Source organism: Exophiala mesophila, assembly GCF_000836275.1.
Source record: "Exophiala mesophila strain CBS 40295 unplaced genomic scaffold supercont1.5, whole genome shotgun sequence".
Lineage (NCBI taxonomy): Eukaryota > Fungi > Ascomycota > Eurotiomycetes > Chaetothyriales > Herpotrichiellaceae > Exophiala > Exophiala mesophila.
Window position 1 is genome coordinate 1,617,137 of NW_015622508.1, and position 18,325 is coordinate 1,635,461.

Below are 18,325 nucleotides of genomic sequence, written 5' to 3' on the forward strand. Positions count from 1 at the left end.
CACGTGTAATTCCTACGGCCAAAGCGCCCATCACTTTACCATAGCAGCGCGTTTCCATTTCTTATAGCAGCGGCATTTAATCTCCAAAAAGTTTCTTGGCTTGGCAAATCACTGCGACTCTCGTCCATCTCGAGTTTGGATGAGGCTCGTTACAAACAGAACTGGCATCACTTCATCGACGCTTCCTACTCTCCTCACCTGCGCATCCGCGCCTTGTCATCCCTTCCATACCCTCCAACATGTATCAATATCAGCCACCGGGCCAATATGGTGCGCCAGGAGACTATGGTGGTTTCCCCGGAGCACCGCCAGGAATGGCGCCTCCTCCTGGTATGGCACCCCCAGGAATGGGAGCCCCTCCAGGAATCCAACAGCAAGATGCTCACCAACCTGGTAGACCTGGCGCCTTTCCTTCGAATTTCCAACCCCCGGCCAACATGCCCAACATCAACTTCTCCGCCCCCGTGATTCGACTAGGAACCTCAGGTCCTGCAAAGAATGACAATGTCGGCGGACGAGATGACAGAGACCGCGGCGGACGCAGAGCCGGCTTGGGTGCGGGCGCAGGAGCAGATTTCCGAGACCGCGACCGAGATCGAGACCGCATTGCTCCCGTGCAGCAACCCACGAGGGAAGAAATCATCAGAACCATATTCGTTGGAGGCATCACCGAGGGTGCAGGTGGAGACGAGGGAATTGAACGAATCTTGCGCTCTGCCGGCAATCTACGAAGATGGGTTCGCGCTACTGACGCTGTCGACAAGCCCTGCAAATTTGGCTTCGCAGAGTACGAGGACCCCGAAAGTCTTGCTACGGCGATCGAGGTGCTCCGCGATGTCGACATCCCCCTCAAACGACAAGCTCCCTCGGAGTTGAATCCTGAAGAAAATGACACGGTGGAAAAGTCTAAACTGATAGTACGTCTCTCCATGGCGACAACCTATGTTGCACAGATGCTAACCTCGATAGATTGTGGCCGACGAAAACTCTCACGCTTATATTGCACAATGGGAAGAATCTCAAGGTGGCAGCGACGCCGAAGCAGCACAGATGAGATTAGACCATGCTCGTGCCGCGTTAGCCGCCGTTCTCAAGGATCTAACCCACCCAAACGCCCCGATTCAAAAAGACGATCTGTCAAACATCGACCGAGAAGGAGACTTCAAGATGGGTGAAGGCGTTAATGGCGAAGGCACAAACGGCGACATTGTCACCATCCCCATCAATGTTGATGACGAATTGTCCGATATTCCCGCCGAGATGCGCGAAACGGTGGCCAAGGAAATCGCCGCGTTCAGAGACCGTAGTAACCGTCGTGATCTCGAGCGATTAAAGCGTGAGGAGGAACTCGAACAACAAGAACGGAATCGCATGAATGGTGAGCGACTCAACCGACTTGCTTCCCCACCATTAGCCGCTCCTTCAGGCCCTGCTGGCGGTTCCAACGGAATCCCGGTTGGACCTCGCGGTGCTCCTTCAGGTCCCAAGGGCTTTGGTGCTCAGATTCCACGTGATTACCAAAAAGGAGTTACATTTGTCAATGGAACGGCCATTTCAGGATCGTCCGCATTTGAGGACGAAGATACCGATGCCAGTGACGAGGAATTGGAGAGACGGAGAAGAGAGAAAAAGGAGGCCGAACAAGAGAAGCTTTTCCTCGACCAAGAACGACGATGGCTTAACCGTGAAAGAACCAGAACGGCAGCAGTGGAGCGTGAGAAGACGCGAGACAAGGACGATCAGGGTCGAGTTCAAGAACAGAAAGACAGAATGGCTCAACGATTAAAAGATTGGAACGATGACGTCGAATCTTCGCGCAAGGTTGAGGAATACTACAGTGATCGAAGTCTATGGATTCGAAATCGGGCTTCGTTCCGGCAAAGCGAGTCCCAAGCGGACGATGCCGATCGAGCGGCGGAACAGCGAGAACGGACTCGAGAAAACCAAAACCGCGAACGTGCCGGTGCGATGGCGGATGACTTCCTCAATCGACATGAAGAAGACATGCTGCGACAGGAGGACAGGATGGATCGATCTTTATCGACGGGCGTTCGTCGTGAGCCTGCTCGGTTTAAACTGTCATTGGGCGCGGCAGCTGCGTCTGCGGCCGACCGATCCGCATCTCATGCCACACGACGTACTGTGGTTGCTGACGTGGAAGGTCTGTTGGAAGATGAGGAAGACGCCGAATCACAAAATGCTAAACGCACGTTGATTCCCATTCAATTTGACAAGAACGACACGGCAGACATGTCAGAGGAAGAACGGGCGGCAGCGGCAAGACAACTGGCAAGTGACATTCCCAACGACAAGGATGGGTTATGGGCATGGGACGTCAAATGGGAGTTTGTCGATGAAAGCGTGGTGGAGGAGAAACTGAAGCCATTCGTCGAAAAGAAGATTGTCGAGTATCTGGGTGTGCAAGAACAGATGCTCGTTGATGTGGTGATTGGAGCTGTTCGAAGCAGAGGCAAACCAGATGTCTTGGTCGGTGAATTGGAAGGGGTGAGTTGATGCCATTTGTCTTTGCGATTGTTGGAACAATAATGCTGACTGTCATTTTATAGGCCCTGGAAGATGAAGCTGAAGTTCTGGTCAAGAAACTTTGGCGAATGCTGATTTTCTTCTCAGAATCAGAGAAGAGAGGTCTATCGACATAAAAGTTTGTCTGTGTGGCCATGATCACCAATGGTCACATACTTCTGATGGCCTTACTTTGGCCAACGAGTTCAACTCAATGTCACCGCCAATGTCACCCGAAACCTGGATTGCTAAAAGTCATGCATCCCTCAGACTCCTTGACTATTTTCGAGCATATGTGAAGGCAGGGGACTGCCATCATAAGGCTATCATCAAGACTCTCCACGTGGTACACTAAAGCCAATGGCAGCCACGAGTGAGTATCGATTAGACGATCGGTATTCACTCATCGTGCTTGGATCAGACATCAAAGACCAAGACAAGGGAAGCTTTTTGATATGAAGGCACAAACACGATGTAGTGTCGTTAGGTCAGCTTTGGCCATGCAGCTCCATCGATCCATGTATCTATGTATATCTATATGCACAAGATGCACACAAAGAAATTATGCGACATTGGCCTGCAACTTTGTTGAGAGGACCAATTTCGTGATACATTTCCCTTTTCACCTGTGTCTCTTTCTCTATTTATGCATTTTGAATTGTTGTCCTGTGTGTATGCTGGATTCAATCACGGCACCAGCCTTTTCCCAGCCAGCAGCCGGTCATGAACTTCTTTTCTGCTTCATTCATCCATTCATCCCTCGATCAACTCTCGCAATTCTCTCTCAACCTCCTTCAATCCTTTCCAATCTTTTCAATCAATCCTCCCCCCACCCACCCAACTCCCTCACCACATCTCCCACATTCGGCCACCCCTGCAAGCCATCCTTTCCACCATCAAGTCTACTTCTCTGCACCATTTCCGGCCCCACAAACTCCACCACCTGCATCACCGCCACCTTGACTGCTCTCAACACATCCTTGACCCTCCGCACCGTGGGATCAGCATCATTCGATCCCCTGGCTCCCAATACACGACCCAAACCCCGAACATGCCAAAGACTCGGCCCCCGATGACCCTGACATTGAATCGAGGTATAAACGACCAATTCCGTCTCCAGGGCCGTCAAGTGTCGGAAATCGGATAGATATAACCCATAGACGATGCTCAATTCATGTGCGCCCATTTCGCCGCGATAGTCGCCGAAAGTATTGAATATTCCACGCCATAATGTTCCATAGATGGATGTGATGGTGGAGATTCCTCGGGCTTGTAGTTCGGTGAGGGATTGGGTTGTTCTAAGAATGGGAAATCATTATAAAGGCTGAAGGGGGAGGATGAAATGGAAATGGAAAGGGAGCTTACAAATTCTCAGGCTTCAACTCCGGACGACTTTCGTCTTCCTGGGGAGTCTGGCCCTTCTCTGCCATCTGGCGTTTCGCCAATGGGATCAATGCGCCCAGTGTCTGAGGCGCACCGATCAATGTGAGTTGTTTGAGGAGGACATCGAGCAGTCGAGTGGCGAGTCGGGATTGGGTTTCTGGTGTGGAGAATGAAGGGTCGTGTTTGGTTAGATACGTCCAGAAATCAGCGAGGGTTTGTGGCTCGGGTGAGATGATGAGGACGGTGGCCTGGATTGATTAGATTGGATTGGATGAGTAAAGGGGCTTTGGGAGAGAGGGAGGGAGAGACTTACAATGATCAAATACCATGCTTCAGATCCTGTTTCCTCGAGGAGAGTGCCCTTGACATCTTGACAGAGCTGATCCCATTGCTCCTTGGTGATTGAGGATGAATCTTCTTGAGTGCCGTTGGTAGTCATGATGAAGGAACGTCCAAGGGGTCCGGAGGATGTATAATGAGTAAACCTAAACTCCGGGATTTGATATGTGGGTGGTCACGGTTGTGCTATGACTGAACCGAGGTGGAGGGTAGTTGAAGATTGAACAAATGAAACAAATATAAAAATGTATATCTTTCTCCAAAGCCAAGTAAAAACCACAGATGACGTGCGCGACCGAAAATTAAAAGAGAAAGAAGATAAAGATCAGATCAGATCTGTTCCTAACAACCAAGGTCTTTCCTCTAGTCTTTGAATCAGATGTAAAGAAAGGTAAGTAATGGACTAACCTACTTAGACTGTTGCATCGAAGTGGGAAAAGGAGTGGAACAAGAACCTCACTTCTCCTCACCTCACCATGTTATGTATGCATGTAGAATACTGCACCAATGTACCTTAGGTACCACTGGTACTTGGCGGGGTCGCAAGTTTGTGTCTCCTCTTGCTGGTCTGTCGGAGAAAAGCAAATGCCCCCGGTGCCCAGTGCGGGGGAGGGTCGTGCTGGGCGTGGCAGGTTATGCCTAGTACCATGCTTAAGAAATAAGTAACTGGGTGGTATAAAATGAATCGGTTATCATTACTGAATGATCTGACCTGCTGGGTCTGTTCTGCTATGCGTAGGTAGGGTATGTTGACAATGAATCGAGAGGGAGGGGGCGGGAACTCTTGAATCTGCATTATCGTCATCAACGGAGCCCCACGGCTCGTCTCGTTCTGTTGAAGGAGAGAAAAGAGAAAGAGAAAGAGACACAGGACAAGAGATCGGACAGGAATGCTCCAGGCGAATATTGGTGTGCAATACAGTGTGCGCCGTGGATCACCCAACGAAGTCGTATCAAGAGCATCTTACTCTTACGTGAGGACTGGCATCTGTCTGATGCGTTGGACCGGACCAGAGATACGTTTTTGTATCTTAACTAAATCTGGAAGGACATGCACCACGGGTTTAGCGATTGGTCAGTTACAAGCGAATATTTGGTCGGTGGTGGCACTTGCAATGGCGATGGGATCAAGTGTCTTTGGAATGTAACGGCGCTTTGTAGAGTGTATACATAAAGTGGGAATCAAATTGGTATGAATGGGAGAGAATGATCTCGTCCAATGTGGCCATACGCACGGAAATGCGGATGTTCTTGGTGGGACCGTCACGCCTCATGGACATGGGGTCGTTTCCAATTCTTCCACGACCCGTGAGCAGACATGATGGTCATCATGTCAACAATGGGAATGTATTGACGCGGACTTGTTCCCACATTGTCCTGCAATCAAGTTGAGGGTAAAGGACCCGGGTTCAAGCTGACGCCTGGGGATCTCCCGTGAACTGTAACATTCGGGCTTACCATGTCACCCCGTCCTAGTTCGTGGCGTATGCTCCTCGGTCCAGAGGACCACTAGGGAACTTCTGTCTGACGAGGGTAGTCTTGCAGAGATGATCATCTCATAGAGCAAAACTCTCCCAGGATCGAATCAAGTTGTCCCTTGGTGAGTAGACCTCACCCGAACAAACGACCCAGTACCCCCGAGCCAGATCCACCTACACCTCCTGACCCTCCATCAACAGCAAATGGATCGCCTTTACTCATGACCTCATCGACCCATTGTTCCATACGGGCACGATCCGTCAACAACTTTGTATCAACGAGTCTATCTGTGACTCGTTGAGCTCTTCTCCCACCAAAGCCAATCAGGGTAGGCAGACTGGTGACACCGAACTCGATCCCCAAATCCATCATCCTTCCATTACTGGTGTCTGGACTATCGAGCTCGAGCTCTGCTAGGGCCAAGCTGGAAAATTTATCATTGGGAGATGGGGCGCGGGACTTGACTAGGTCGGTCAATAGAGGAGTAATGACGCGACAAGGAGCGCATGACGATGTGGTAAATAGGGTGAGCAACAGGGCGTTATTGGCCGAGTGAAGCTGGAGCGAGTCGTGGAATTGAGGCGGGGTTCGAAAAGGATTGAGGATTCGGTTCGATGGACTTTGAGGAGCAGAAGTTGTTGAGAAGGGGGTTCTGGCTGCTTGACGAGGAGTTGCGTGTGGACAGTAGCTTGTTGCTATTCGACTGGTCTGGACATCGCGCTTGATCCCTCGATGTAAGAAGAGCGTCAGACGCGTGCTGGATGGTGCGGGGAGTTTCATCGTAAGTGGAATGGTTCAAGTGTTTGGGTTATTGACGCCGACGTGTGAGTATACGCATGATGAACGTTGGTTGATTGAGTACCTGCATTTACAGATCATGGGTCACGGTATCCATCGCTCCTGCCTCGGATGGGGTTTGTGTCCAGTGTCGCGGAAAGCGCAGAATGATTGACCGAGAGACAATGACGTCATAGCAGATATCTTTGTCATGTGACTGTCATGAGCACACTCCCATGCGAGTCACATATAGGGAATCGTCGTTGGGCAATTGTTATGACGAAAGATTGCATCGTGTCATGAACTCATTCAGATTTATTCTAGTCAAGGAAATTATCTAATTTGAAGAAGAAATGATGGGATTGACCTCGAAATTCATGCTTAGCAGGCACTACGCATCACGTGAGTATCTATCTTGCTGGGAAGGAGGAGTTGGGTGAGGATCAGGATGAGTTGCATGAGTGATTTGAGTTGTTGTAGTCAAGATCTTGTGCAGAAATCTCCCAAAGAGCAGTTATTTGGATCCAAAGAGGTAATCATTGGTTTTAGGCTCGACATTCATCCTTTGGCGATGCCTGCCGTCACGTGTAAATCCTTGTACTTATGCTTGGCGAGCTTGTGCGAATAGTCGACCTGCAAACTGGGTTATGAACTTGCTCAAATACTACCAAATCAAGTAATTGCTCTGCCCTAAAGAAGAAACCATGCGATTGGCCTCGACATTCATCTTCTACGAGTCCTGCGTCAACTATCTTCACGTGCTAATCTGTGCTTATGCCTGCCTGGTGCTTGTGCGGATCAGTCAGGTCTGGTTACTGAGTCACGAACTTGCTCAGAAACTTCTTAATTAGGCAATTGATCTGACCAAAAGACGAAATAGTAGGATTTGCGCTCGACAATCATCCTCTCATCCTCGACATACATCCTCTCATCCATCCTCTCATCCTCGACATACATCCTCTCATCCTCGACATACATCCTCTGATCCTCTATATTCATCCTCCTAGTTACCGAGTCATGAACTTGCTGAGAAATTCCTTAGTTAGGTAATTTATCTGACTAGAAGAAGAAATGGTTAGATTTTTGCCCTCGACAATTCGTCCTCCCATCCTCGACATTCGTCCCTACTTACTGAGTCATGAACTTGCTCAGAAATTCCTTAGTTGGGTAACTTATCTGACTAAAAGAAGAAATGTTTAGATTTGCCTCGACATTCATCCTCGACATTCATCCTTTCCCATCGCGGCCCCTAACAAATCGTGCTAATAATCAGCATCGTCACAAATACCATTATCTTGACAGCCAACTTGACTCTCCGGCCTCAAAGTCGGATTCGCCTGAATCTACCAGGCTCTCGTCGCCCCATCCCAAATATCAAAAGGGGTATCGCAACCCGGAGGCTGGCCAAAAACACACAACCTATTAACATCAACCCCTTGGAGATGTACACCACAGAGTCCCCCTGGTCTTGACCATGCTGGTCCCCCACGACCATCCCATTTATCATCTCTGTCCCCGACTCGCTGTGCCCTCTACTCATCATGCGTCTAATTAATGGCTTGTGAATCATCGGAATGCAGAGTGCCATAGCCAGAGCTAGCACCGCCGTCGATGCCACGGCTAGTCATAAGACGGTGCAGGAAGATGTTTGCTGCCTGTATGGTGAAACGGAGATAATGTTAGTGTCTCTCCTCGGCTTTTGTACACAATCGATATCAAATTTCAGCTGGCTGTGTCCATTTCTTATTATGATTCCTCAGTGTCATGTTGACGGGGATCTTCAGTCTCCGTATTCGACTCAGCATTCTCATATGCTCGTGCGGCGGCCCGCAGCTCTGCCTCGTACTCACTTCATGCAACTCCATGTCAGGGGCCGTGCCCGGATTTTAAAAGGATGCAAAAGGCATAATGATTGAGATGTGGAGTGGAAAGGGCTTACCATCTTGCAGCTTCCAGCCGCTGGATCCAACGTGCCGTGATTTTTAATCGCTCTCGCACACTGGTGGCTGGGAGAAGGAGGTACTTTTCCTCCTCCGCAATGGGTAGCACACTCGCAAACCAGTACGGAAATGTGGCTGGATCCGATGGTGGCTGTCCATATGCTTCGAGAACACGTTGATGAAGCCATCGGGCGGATTTCGCCCGAGCTTGTTCGACAAATTCCAATCCATATTCCAACAGTCGCTGTGTAGACATGCTTTGAATCCGGGCCTCGGCCTCGTTGGTTGAAGAAGGCTCCGTCCCGGTCTCATGTGATTCCATGTTTTCTTCCTCATGCACAGGAATGTCGTCGATTCGTTGAACTTGGCCCACCAAATACCCGTCCACCATCGATGTGCTGATGATTCGGAACCGGTACATTCCTCGCGTCTCAATCAAGCTACGTCCGTCAGGGAAAATTTCGATTCGTTCAATGAACAGGACAGTCCCGTAATTCATATAGGGCGGTTGTTCCGGTGGTGCTCCACGAGGACGGTACGACAACATTCCAAACTTCCGCGATCCGTTCTCAATGGCTCTTCTGATCATCAGGCGATATCGAGGCTCAAAAATGTGCAAAAATGTTGGCATCTGTGGGTATGCTAACGTGCACGGGAACAATGGTAGGCTGCTCTCCTCGTCCACTGTATCTTCTTCACTCTCAATGGCTATCCGAGCATTAAGAAGGTCGGGTAGCAGGTGTTGGAGAAGATGGGTGATTCTCTTATTGCTAGGCTCGCCCGTAGCACTCGGTAGAACCGTCAGCCTCCGCCGGCACATGGGACAGACATTAGAGTGGTCCATGGCCCGAGCAAAACATTTTCGACAATAGGTGTGCCCACATGTGGTGGTCAACGGATCCAGCATAATCTGATAGCACACTTGGCATTCCAGCTCCGACTTGGCAATCTCTTGAAGACTTTGATGGACCGTCTTGTCCAGTGATCCAATCGCCTCTTCCGAGTTACTCTCCAAAGGTGTATACGAGAGGTCGGAGTGGTAGTTGAGTTCGCCCATGCGAGCAAGAATGTAAGAAGCCACGATCCGTCCTCCGTGGAGAACTCGTGATCGTGGCATGATGTCCATGGCAGAATCTGCCACTCGCGACAGGTCCAGGGTTTCCTCCAACAGCAATGGCAGACCAGGAGCCTCGGTGGAATATGTCGACATTTGACCCTCGACCACCTCTATAATCTTGTTCACAGTCACATCCGTTCCACAGTCGCCTAGGGAATGCTCCAAGCCGCAATCCCTAAAGGGGCAGACGAAGCCTTCCGATCGCCCCTGGATCTGAGGATATGTGATGTTTTCTCGTTTGTAGACGGGCGGTATGCATGTTTTGCACATGGAGTTGCCGCAAGGGAGAGCGACGGGGTCTCGAAGCGGGTAGGAACATAGTGAGCATTGGAACAGTTTCACGATTCGTCGGGCATCGTGAGTGGGATGAAACCCGCCCTGAGCTGTCGATGCTGGGTCACCATTTCCGCTCATCTGAGCGGTGGTGACAGGGTGATGCTTCAGGGTGGTATGATGGAGTCCCCCAATAAGTCCGCCTCTTTTGCACGTAGGCCTCTCAAGGCATAAGTTTGGTGCAGTCCATGAAATATATGGTCTATCCGGACCGATCCAAGGCCTCAGAGGGAAAGGAGCTACTTAGGTCGTAGGTGTGTGAATCACGAGAAACGGGTCAGAGGGGCCTGCGACAAAGAGAATTGGGGATGGGCTTGTTGTTTTTGATGACGTTGACAAGGCCGCTCGACGAGACTTTCATGTGGAGTTGAAATCGAGTAATTGTGTCGCAATCATTCTTGAGGGACACCAGGTAAAGGAGGATTTGTCCTGGTTATGAATCAATTGAAGCAATTGGAAAAGGAAGATCAACGACGTGTAGACTTTTGATGTGCTGCAAAGGACCAGTGGCCGCCATGCACTGCATTTGGAGGCATTGGTGTGAGATGTTAGCGACTGTCTCAGCATGCTGCGGAGCCAGGCACCACCCACAATGTGGCACTCTGGTACCAGGGTGACACGGATCTCGCAGTCTGGTGGGATGGCGAAACCATGTCTGAGGATTGGTGAATAGCCGGGCCCATGAAAGATTGGATCCAGCAGTGGGAGTGGCCGGTGGATGATGACCACAGGGCGAAACAGCGCGGCCACTGGCCACACGACCGTAACAGTCGATGCGAGACAAATGTCCAGGTGGTCGGAGATCTGGAATTCTGGTTAGGGATCGAGAAAAGGCCAGGATCAAATCGAGGGCCGAGGCCGACCGTCTCGCTAGTCGTGTCACGAGTACCAATGAGATGAAGGGAGGCCTGCCATGGCCTCGGCGGGCACTATGCCTCTTTGGGCCACCTCACGCCAATTATTTTGCTCTTTCCTGATTTTTCCACATGTGGAGGCGTCATCGATCTAAATTCTTGGCAGGCACCACCAGTCACGTGGATCACGTGGTCATGACAAACGCAGACAGGTGACTTCAATTGCCACCACTCAATATCATATATGGCTCTTGTACGTGTCATCGACACAACGTTTGTGTAGCGCTCAAGCCATCAAAGTGTCTTTACTTGTTAAAGATTCCACGCCAGGCATCCCTCCAGAGGCATCCGCCATCCACCGTCTTGCCAGCCATTCTCGGTCACCCGACGACCCGTTTGTGGTGTAGAGTACGTATACCCATCTGACACTGTCTCTGCTCAAACCGCCAATCAAACAGACCCAAAGGCAACCGACCTCCCTTTTGATGGAACCCATATCCAGATAGGCATCGTAGCCAGCTGCCATGCCTCTCCTGCGCCAGATGTTCATATATACCTCAAACATATCATAATGTCCATACCCACAACCAGTGCCTCACACCGTCGTGCGCCATCACTGACAAAACCATCTAAAATCGATCATCATAACGAGTTTCCAGCTCGTCTATCTTTCAAAGCTTATGTTCTCGTTCGTGACGTGCTCTGCATTCTGCTCATGTTCACCTCCTCTGTCGCGTATGGGAGCTAACGTCAGGACAATCACCCCGTGTCAGAACCAGTTGATTCCGACATCTCCTCGTCCAGAATGACTCGTCTCATAACACTAGGGCTAAACAAGTTCAAGATCTTGTGTCGAGCCTGCTGCCGGTAGTGGTGACTTTCTAGGATCGCCAGAGCCTTTCGGAACATGTCCGTGTCTGCGAATGGCGCCGGGTGCTTCGTCTTCATCGTGTGTAGTTCTCCGCTCGCTTTCTTGTACATGACTGTGTTGCCGAGTTCGACCAGGGATTTCAATATCTTTGCCTTGATCGGGTCTTCATCGGTGGTGGCGGCCCGATATGCTTCCTCTTTCTGTGCTGTGGTTGTGATAGGAGCTGATTGCGATGGAACAGGTTTCTGTCTTCGGTCAGTATCGTCCCATGATAAGGTACGCCCAACTTACCAAACATAGGGCCTCCAGGTTACGAGGAATGCAAAACCCTAATGATCGTCCCCGCGGGTCCACCGTTGTCTCCCATCCATTTTCTGCCAGCATCTCGAACCCGTGGAGTGTTCGCGATATCAAGCCCAACACAAAGCATGCCGTACCTCGCATGGACAAGACTTCGGCCCCCTCGGCGATCCGCACAATCGCGGTGACCACATTAGCTTCTTCCAAGAAGGGCGCACCCAGGTCCATCGATCCGATGTTGCCGACCGCCCACATACACCCTTTGACTTTGTTCAGCATTTCTGGGTCATCTTCGTCCAGGTGAAAATCCCGAATAGTAGACGAGAATTCGTAGAAATGGCCTGACTTGAGTAAAAGCCTGCATCCTTCCTCTGTCCTGGCAAGCTCTCGGTAGAAATGCGGAGGGGCAATGCCAATGTCATGTGGCTCCACCGCTGGATCTTCATGAAAGGTGGTCTTGAGGCTCCCGTCCAGGTAGGCCCGAAGGATCGAGGCTTCGACAAGTGCGACGTACGCGTCGTTGCGGCCCAGAAACCAGTCGTCCATTTCTTGGGTAATGTAGTCCAAACCGCTGAGATAGCGATAGCCTACAGAAGTCGCCAAAAATCTCAAAAGGAGCGGTGCGGCGATTTCCCCGAGATGATCCAGGGACGGGCGGCACTTGACTACATATTCGAGTTGGCCGCGTTGGTTGCACGCCTCCTCGAGGATCTTGATGGCGACTTCACACACTTCGACATCCGGATCATACAGTTGCGTCAACACTAGGCGCAAGGCCCAGTGGGAACTGGCAGGGTCTTGCAGGCCGGACGAGTACTGCACCCGGCCAACAGCATACCGTCGTAGCAGCTTGGTCGAGAACAGCCGGATCTCTTTGGTACTGGAAGTCAGTGCCTTGGAAAGAATGACACGCAGGTGCGAGTCCAGAGTGAAGTCCATATTACCCAGGAGGGCTTTGACCAGGTCTGGACGTTGCCTGAGTTCTATCAAGTGGTAGAACATGTCCATCATGTGCCACTGCTCCATCAGGCGCACCCCGTCGTTGCTATGGCTGAGTGCACCGAGCATGGCAAAATATCCACCGCTGAGGGTTTCGGCCATTTGAAGATGATCGAACAACGGCGTGGCCGATGTGAGGCCGCTGTGAGGGTCCACCTGTGCCAGACACTCTGCAATTTGTCGAAGAAGCTTATTCTCGGCAAGGTAAGTGAGCCCCAGGGCGGACTGAGTCAGTGTACGCACCAGCACACAACCGGTACGCACATAGCGTTGATTGGGTCGAGTATTACGAATCATGGAGAATCGGTACTTGAACGGTCTGAAGAAGCCAATCAACCTCTTGAGGAATTTGGGGTATTTGATGGCTTCTTCGAGTCGCTTGGGGTTCAACAACGGCCCTTCGACCAATCCGTGAATGATTTCCCATTTCCACTTGAGGTAGTTTGAATGCCCCGGAACCTGAGTGTCGATCATGGCCTGTCTGAAATGGTCCGCGTCCATGAGCACCGTGTATTTGGATCGTTCGATGGCTTGTGGGCCGACGGCGAGCTCATCAACGGGCAATACGCGCCCATAATTGGAGGATGTAGTCTTATTGAGCACTCGATTGATGCTTTCGATCTGGTAGATCATGCTCGTGTTGATGGCCGATTCCTCGGACCCCGTGTCCTGGGCGAGGGGCACAAGATCGCCCAGTACTTGGATCTGAGCGCTGATCGAGTCTGGAAGTGAGTGATGAGCCAATTTGAGGACTTCTGTCAGCAAAAGTGTTGCCTTTCTCTTCAACGTCTGGTCCTCCTCGACTTTAACCAATTCGACCAAGGCGGGTATCAGGCCAGCACTGATGAGGGCGGCCAAAACCAGAGCAGAGAAATGGTAGGTGAGATCGAATCTGCCTTCAGCATGATACTCTGCCAACTGACGCTGGGACGGAGGGTCAACAGGCATCGCGTTGACACGACCATATGTTGTGAGGCGCCGCCCAGCCAGGAACGAGCTTGACCATGATGGAGGTTTGATACGGAGGACGTCAAAGAATAGTTCAAGGACGGTATCACGAGATGAGGGGATGGGGTAGACTAGAGAGTCGATGAGAGATCGAAGAGAGGATGCACCGTTGACGGCGAGGAGGAGAAAGCCGGGCCAGGTCTTCAGCATGGCGGAAATGGCCTGAGCACAAGTCTTGAGCTTTTCTTCGTTGCCATTTAGAAGTAAGGGATCGGTAAAAGGGGCAAACATGGCTTCAAATTCTCGGCCTGTGTGTAGGTAGCGCCGCTGATGAGGGCTGTCGAGGATGTGGAGAAAACTGGCTACGAGACCTTCGGGGGCTGGGAAGGTACCGTCGGCGAGGGCGTCTGTGAGAGTGCTCATTCCGTCAGCGGAGACGAGGAGTTCGGTGTCCTTGGTCAGGATCTCGGCCAACGTGAGTAAGCAAATGTCCTTGAGGCGGTCGTCATAAGTTTCTGCGACGGCAACTAAGCTGCGGACGACAGCACGAGAGATCTCGTGGACGCCATCCTTGACGTCGAGGAAAGCCCGTACAAACTTGACAGCTTGCTCCCTTTCCAAGACAGCCTTTTCCCTCTTGACCAGAGATAAAATGATGAGTTCGTCGGTGTGCAGAGCACGAATGGTGTGCAATGACTTTCTGTCTGCAATCGCATGCCTCGTGAGTCTGTAGCCGGCGGCGACGACGTCTGAGCTCTCACTGAGCAGCATGAGCTGGACTCTGAGGCTGAAGACAGACCATGCGAGATCATATTTGAGAGTGGGGTTCCGCTTGAGAAGGTCGACGAGGGTATTTGCGCGCTCGATGTAGTAGTCGGGCTGCATGCCGTCCATCTCGAGCTGCTGGAGGATGTCAGTCAAAACGACAGTGGGGCTCTCAGTGTCGAGGGGGTCAGAAGGTTCGACAGATTGAGCCGGCGGGGGAGGTTTTAGTGGGCTTCCTCGAAAGTAGCTGGACTGTCTCTTGCTGGGAGGGGTGGTAGGACTTTGGGCACGCAAGATCTCCTGGTCGAGTTGATGCTTCAACTCTGCGAGCTTGCGGTTTGACGTGCCGAGTTCGACCTCGACACGCTGACGCTGTTCCTTGGTCTGCTTATTGTTTTTGCTCAGAAGAGCTTCCAACATGTTCTCGGTGCCGAGTTTGATCTTCATCTCTTTGGCAATCTTGTCGCGAACGGCAGCCTGGCGTTGTTCGGACAGATTGGCAGCATCAGCATCTTGATACTGGGGGAATGGACGAGTGGAGTTCGCAGCTGCGGTCTCTGGGAGTGGGGTGGCTCTTGCCGCTGCACTTCTCATCTCCGTATTGAACATGCCGGGCTGGACGGCGGATGGCAAGGTTCCTGTATAGGATTTCTGACCAGGGTGCGGAGTGCCGCCTGATGTCGAGCGTCCATCTTGGAAAGAGGGGCGATGGGAGGAGGTAATATCATCGCTTTTTCTGGAAAGGGGCCTTGCAGCAAAAGCTCTGCCTTGAGTGGGCGTCACCGAGTAGCCTGACCCTGTCTCCGAGGAGGCCATCTAGCCATGGAGGATGGGTGTCGTCTGGTGGACGTGATGTATGTGCTGAATGGGCAGGCGTGAACGCGGGGTGGTAGTGAGAGACGGTGGAAGTCGGGTCAAGGTGGTAGGAGCAAGCGAGTCAGCTCAGAGGACAGGTAGTGATTGCCGAGGATGTGAGGAATGGCAATGAGAAGAAACAACAGGTATACTGCGAACGAAGTTGAGGTGGTTAAAGTTGGTAAGGGAATCGAAATGAGCGACCAGGAAAGTGTGGATTTGGAGGCTCAAGATGTCATGATGATGATAACAGATGGGAGCACTAAACTCGATCACAGACCGTAGTGTTGAAGGGGGCTCGGTGACATGCACAATGACAAGTTGAGGAGATGAGGTGTTGAGAGCGGAAGTGTATGACAAGCGAAGGTGGTGTTGATGAGGGAAGCGGGTATGTGTTGAAGGTTGGATTGGGACGATTACTACGCAAGTCACTGCAAGTGTACGGAGTACGGTTAGTAGTCGAGGGTGGGACTGGCACAGTGCCCAAGAGATGATGCGGAGAACAAGGGACCAGGGGTCAAGGACGAGGGATCTGAGACCAAACCCTCAGACACGATCTCTGGGTACCTAAGTTAGGTAGTTTAGGGGAGCCCAAGTCACGCTTTGACGCTTTTGACGCTTGAACAACCCCTCACTACCCCCAGGCCCCCGCGCCTCCCAAAGCCCCCTCGGCCCTCCCAAAGCCCCTCGGCCTCATCCAGCACCTAAGTTAGATTTACGAAGCAACAGAGAGCTTCAGTGCTTGGGTGTATATTGCACCCTCTGAGATTCGCGAATTCAAGAACTGCATCTGAAGTCTCAAAAAAGAAGGAAGCTCAGTGGATGCCAATAAACTCTTGACTCTTGAGGTAGGCACGCGTCTAGGATCGAGTATACACATTTCTCTTCTCCTTCGCTCCTGCCATCTGACCTGAGCAGAAAATTGGACGCGTCTCATACCCCAAGCAGCAACAGCGCATGAGTATTTACCCTTCGCACCTTCCCTTTCCTTCTCTTGCCAACCAAGTAGTACTTTTCTCTCTTCTCTGCAACAAGTCCAGCTTCACCGGCATGCCGTCTTCAAGTCCTCCCCAGCTTCAATCTTCAATCTTCAATCGTCAAGCTTCTGTACCTTTGGCACTGAAAACATCTTTCCACCGCGCCCCTCACCCCTTCTGACTTCTCTCGAGTTTTCGTTGTGACCAACATTGATAGCACCCACCTCCTGTGAGCCTACTCCCTACCTGCTACCAATCACTTCTGTTAGAACAAACACACCACTCAGTCGCCCCTGTTGACAGAACTTGTCTGCCTTTTCTTCGTGTCTATGGTAAATGCTAAAAGCCAAAGAACCACCTAGCTAGACCTGTGGTTTCCACATTGAACCACGTCCCTCCAAGTCGTTGGGTCAGTACACTCCCCTGCCCACAAACAGATGACAACGCCACTCTACCAACAGCCCTCACGGTCCGGCCCGGTGCGCAGACGTCATGTCGGATCAAGGTTCGAGCGAGTCAAGACATTCGCCATCGATATCGAGTCTCAATGCCGCTGCTATCATCTCAATCTTTGTCTCCTGCAGTCCGCTTCCTATGTTAGATCTCTGATGGCGACCGCATGCATTCCGTGTTGAACAACGCTCTGCAACGAGCACTCTGCATGATATTTCCGGTGAATCCTACTTTGCCTTCAAACGCTGGATCATCTGCCGTCGCTCCCTGGCCATCCCCAACGTGCACAGGACTGAGATATCCTTCGTCCTTTGGTGGTTCATAATGATTCATGACCTGAGGATTCACCACCACACACCTCAAATCCCCCGACCGGCAGAATGCAGACATGGATACATCATATGCTTCGTCACCACCGGTAGCGAGGAGCTTGACGATCTTGGGGGCACTTTGGCGTGTCACTCCATACCCAAACGTGCATACCGTCATCCATGACGTCTGCACGTACCGATAGTTCTCCTCCAACTTGTCCCGTAGGAAATGCTTCGACCACCCCGAGTACAGTTCTGTTTTACAGCGACTCTCGTCCCAGTACTTCCGCATGGGAGGCATCCAATCTTCTATCGCAGATCCGCAGTGTCCCAGCCAGAGAACGTCCCAATTTTCGCCATATGGTCGTGTGCTGTTGGCCGGCGTTCCCATGAATTCTCGCACATTGTCAGAAACCAAACGCATTTGGTCCTTCAGCCTGACATCGAAGTCGACGTCGTCCTCCACAATGAGCGCCGTCTCAAATCCCGACCCGATCACAAATTTCAGTAGGTCGATGTGCGCCAGCCATGCAGTTGCCGATCCATGCCCAGGCGTCTTCCTTCGATCGCCTTTCCCGATGTTTTCGAATGCCACAATAAGTTCCTGCGGGTTTTGCGGCTGCGTTGGGATCGTAAAGTCGAGGCCAACGAGATCGGACGCTGCTTTTAGCCCTCGTGTTCGCCAACTATCGCCAGTGGAGAGTGCAAGAAGCTTTCCAAACTTTGAGACTGTGTCAGCACAATCACTCTTCCTCTTATCCGCGAAAAATCTGTGTCTACTCACCCCAAGCGTAGAGTTTGCGGCAGCCTCCCAGCATGTATTGACATTGTCTCCGGGAAAAGACTGACTAATGTGATGATGGATCTCTTTGCTGATCGTCTTTGGTCGGGGCAAGAAAAATATCAACGAGAGAACTGCAACCGCAAAAGCAGGGTAAACCAAATAATGGTTCCAGTTACGCCAAATGTTTCGCAGACAGCCGCCAGACATTTTGATCGGGGATCAAGAAACTCATTAGGACATTGCGAATCGCCTCGTCGACAGGACTCGGCTCAAGGTCATTCTAGGCAGTCAGGAATGCTGTTTCGCATCTACGAGAT

At 51.4% G+C, this 18,325-nt stretch overlaps 5 protein-coding genes across 7 annotated transcripts; 1 reads left to right on the forward strand and 4 right to left on the reverse strand.

The window, feature by feature from the left end:
* Positions 1-130: 130 nt before the first annotated feature.
* On the forward strand, positions 131-3,117 carry PV10_07318. Of its 2 annotated transcripts, XM_016372208.1 has the most exons (4): positions 131-330; positions 398-917; positions 970-2,505; positions 2,568-3,117. In XM_016372208.1, the coding sequence occupies exons 2-4, from the start codon at positions 438-440 to the stop codon at positions 2,658-2,660; spliced, it is 2,109 nt and encodes a 702-aa protein (XP_016221540.1). In that variant the 5' UTR covers positions 131-330; positions 398-437; the 3' UTR covers positions 2,661-3,117. The 2 variants fall into 2 exon arrangements, with proteins under 2 accessions (XP_016221540.1, XP_016221539.1); XM_016372207.1 differs by having other exon boundaries at positions 131-917.
* On the reverse strand, positions 3,011-4,688 carry PV10_07319 (uncharacterized protein). The gene is made up of 3 exons (XM_016372209.1): positions 4,220-4,688; positions 3,889-4,154; positions 3,011-3,821 (listed from the first exon to the last, which is right to left on the reverse strand). The coding sequence occupies exons 1-3, from the start codon at positions 4,343-4,345 to the stop codon at positions 3,341-3,343; spliced, it is 873 nt and encodes a 290-aa protein (XP_016221541.1). The 5' UTR covers positions 4,346-4,688; the 3' UTR covers positions 3,011-3,340.
* Positions 4,689-5,364: 676 nt separating this feature from the next.
* On the reverse strand, positions 5,365-6,814 carry PV10_07320 (uncharacterized protein). Its single transcript, XM_016372210.1, has one exon. The coding sequence runs from the start codon at positions 6,502-6,504 to the stop codon at positions 5,857-5,859; it is 648 nt and encodes a 215-aa protein (XP_016221542.1). The 5' UTR covers positions 6,505-6,814; the 3' UTR covers positions 5,365-5,856.
* Positions 6,815-7,430: 616 nt separating this feature from the next.
* On the reverse strand, positions 7,431-10,507 carry PV10_07321. Of its 2 annotated transcripts, none has more exons than XM_016372212.1 (2): positions 8,441-10,507; positions 7,431-8,156 (listed from the first exon to the last, which is right to left on the reverse strand). In XM_016372212.1, the coding sequence occupies exons 1-2, from the start codon at positions 9,970-9,972 to the stop codon at positions 8,126-8,128; spliced, it is 1,563 nt and encodes a 520-aa protein (XP_016221544.1). In that variant the 5' UTR covers positions 9,973-10,507; the 3' UTR covers positions 7,431-8,125. The 2 variants fall into 2 exon arrangements, with proteins under 2 accessions (XP_016221544.1, XP_016221543.1); XM_016372211.1 differs by having other exon boundaries at positions 7,431-8,350.
* Positions 10,508-10,973: 466 nt separating this feature from the next.
* PV10_07322 (uncharacterized protein) lies at positions 10,974-15,884 on the reverse strand. Its single transcript, XM_016372213.1, has 2 exons — positions 11,908-15,884; positions 10,974-11,861 (listed from the first exon to the last, which is right to left on the reverse strand). The coding sequence occupies exons 1-2, from the start codon at positions 15,442-15,444 to the stop codon at positions 11,505-11,507; spliced, it is 3,894 nt and encodes a 1,297-aa protein (XP_016221545.1). The 5' UTR covers positions 15,445-15,884; the 3' UTR covers positions 10,974-11,504.
* Positions 15,885-18,325: the final 2,441 nt, after the last annotated feature.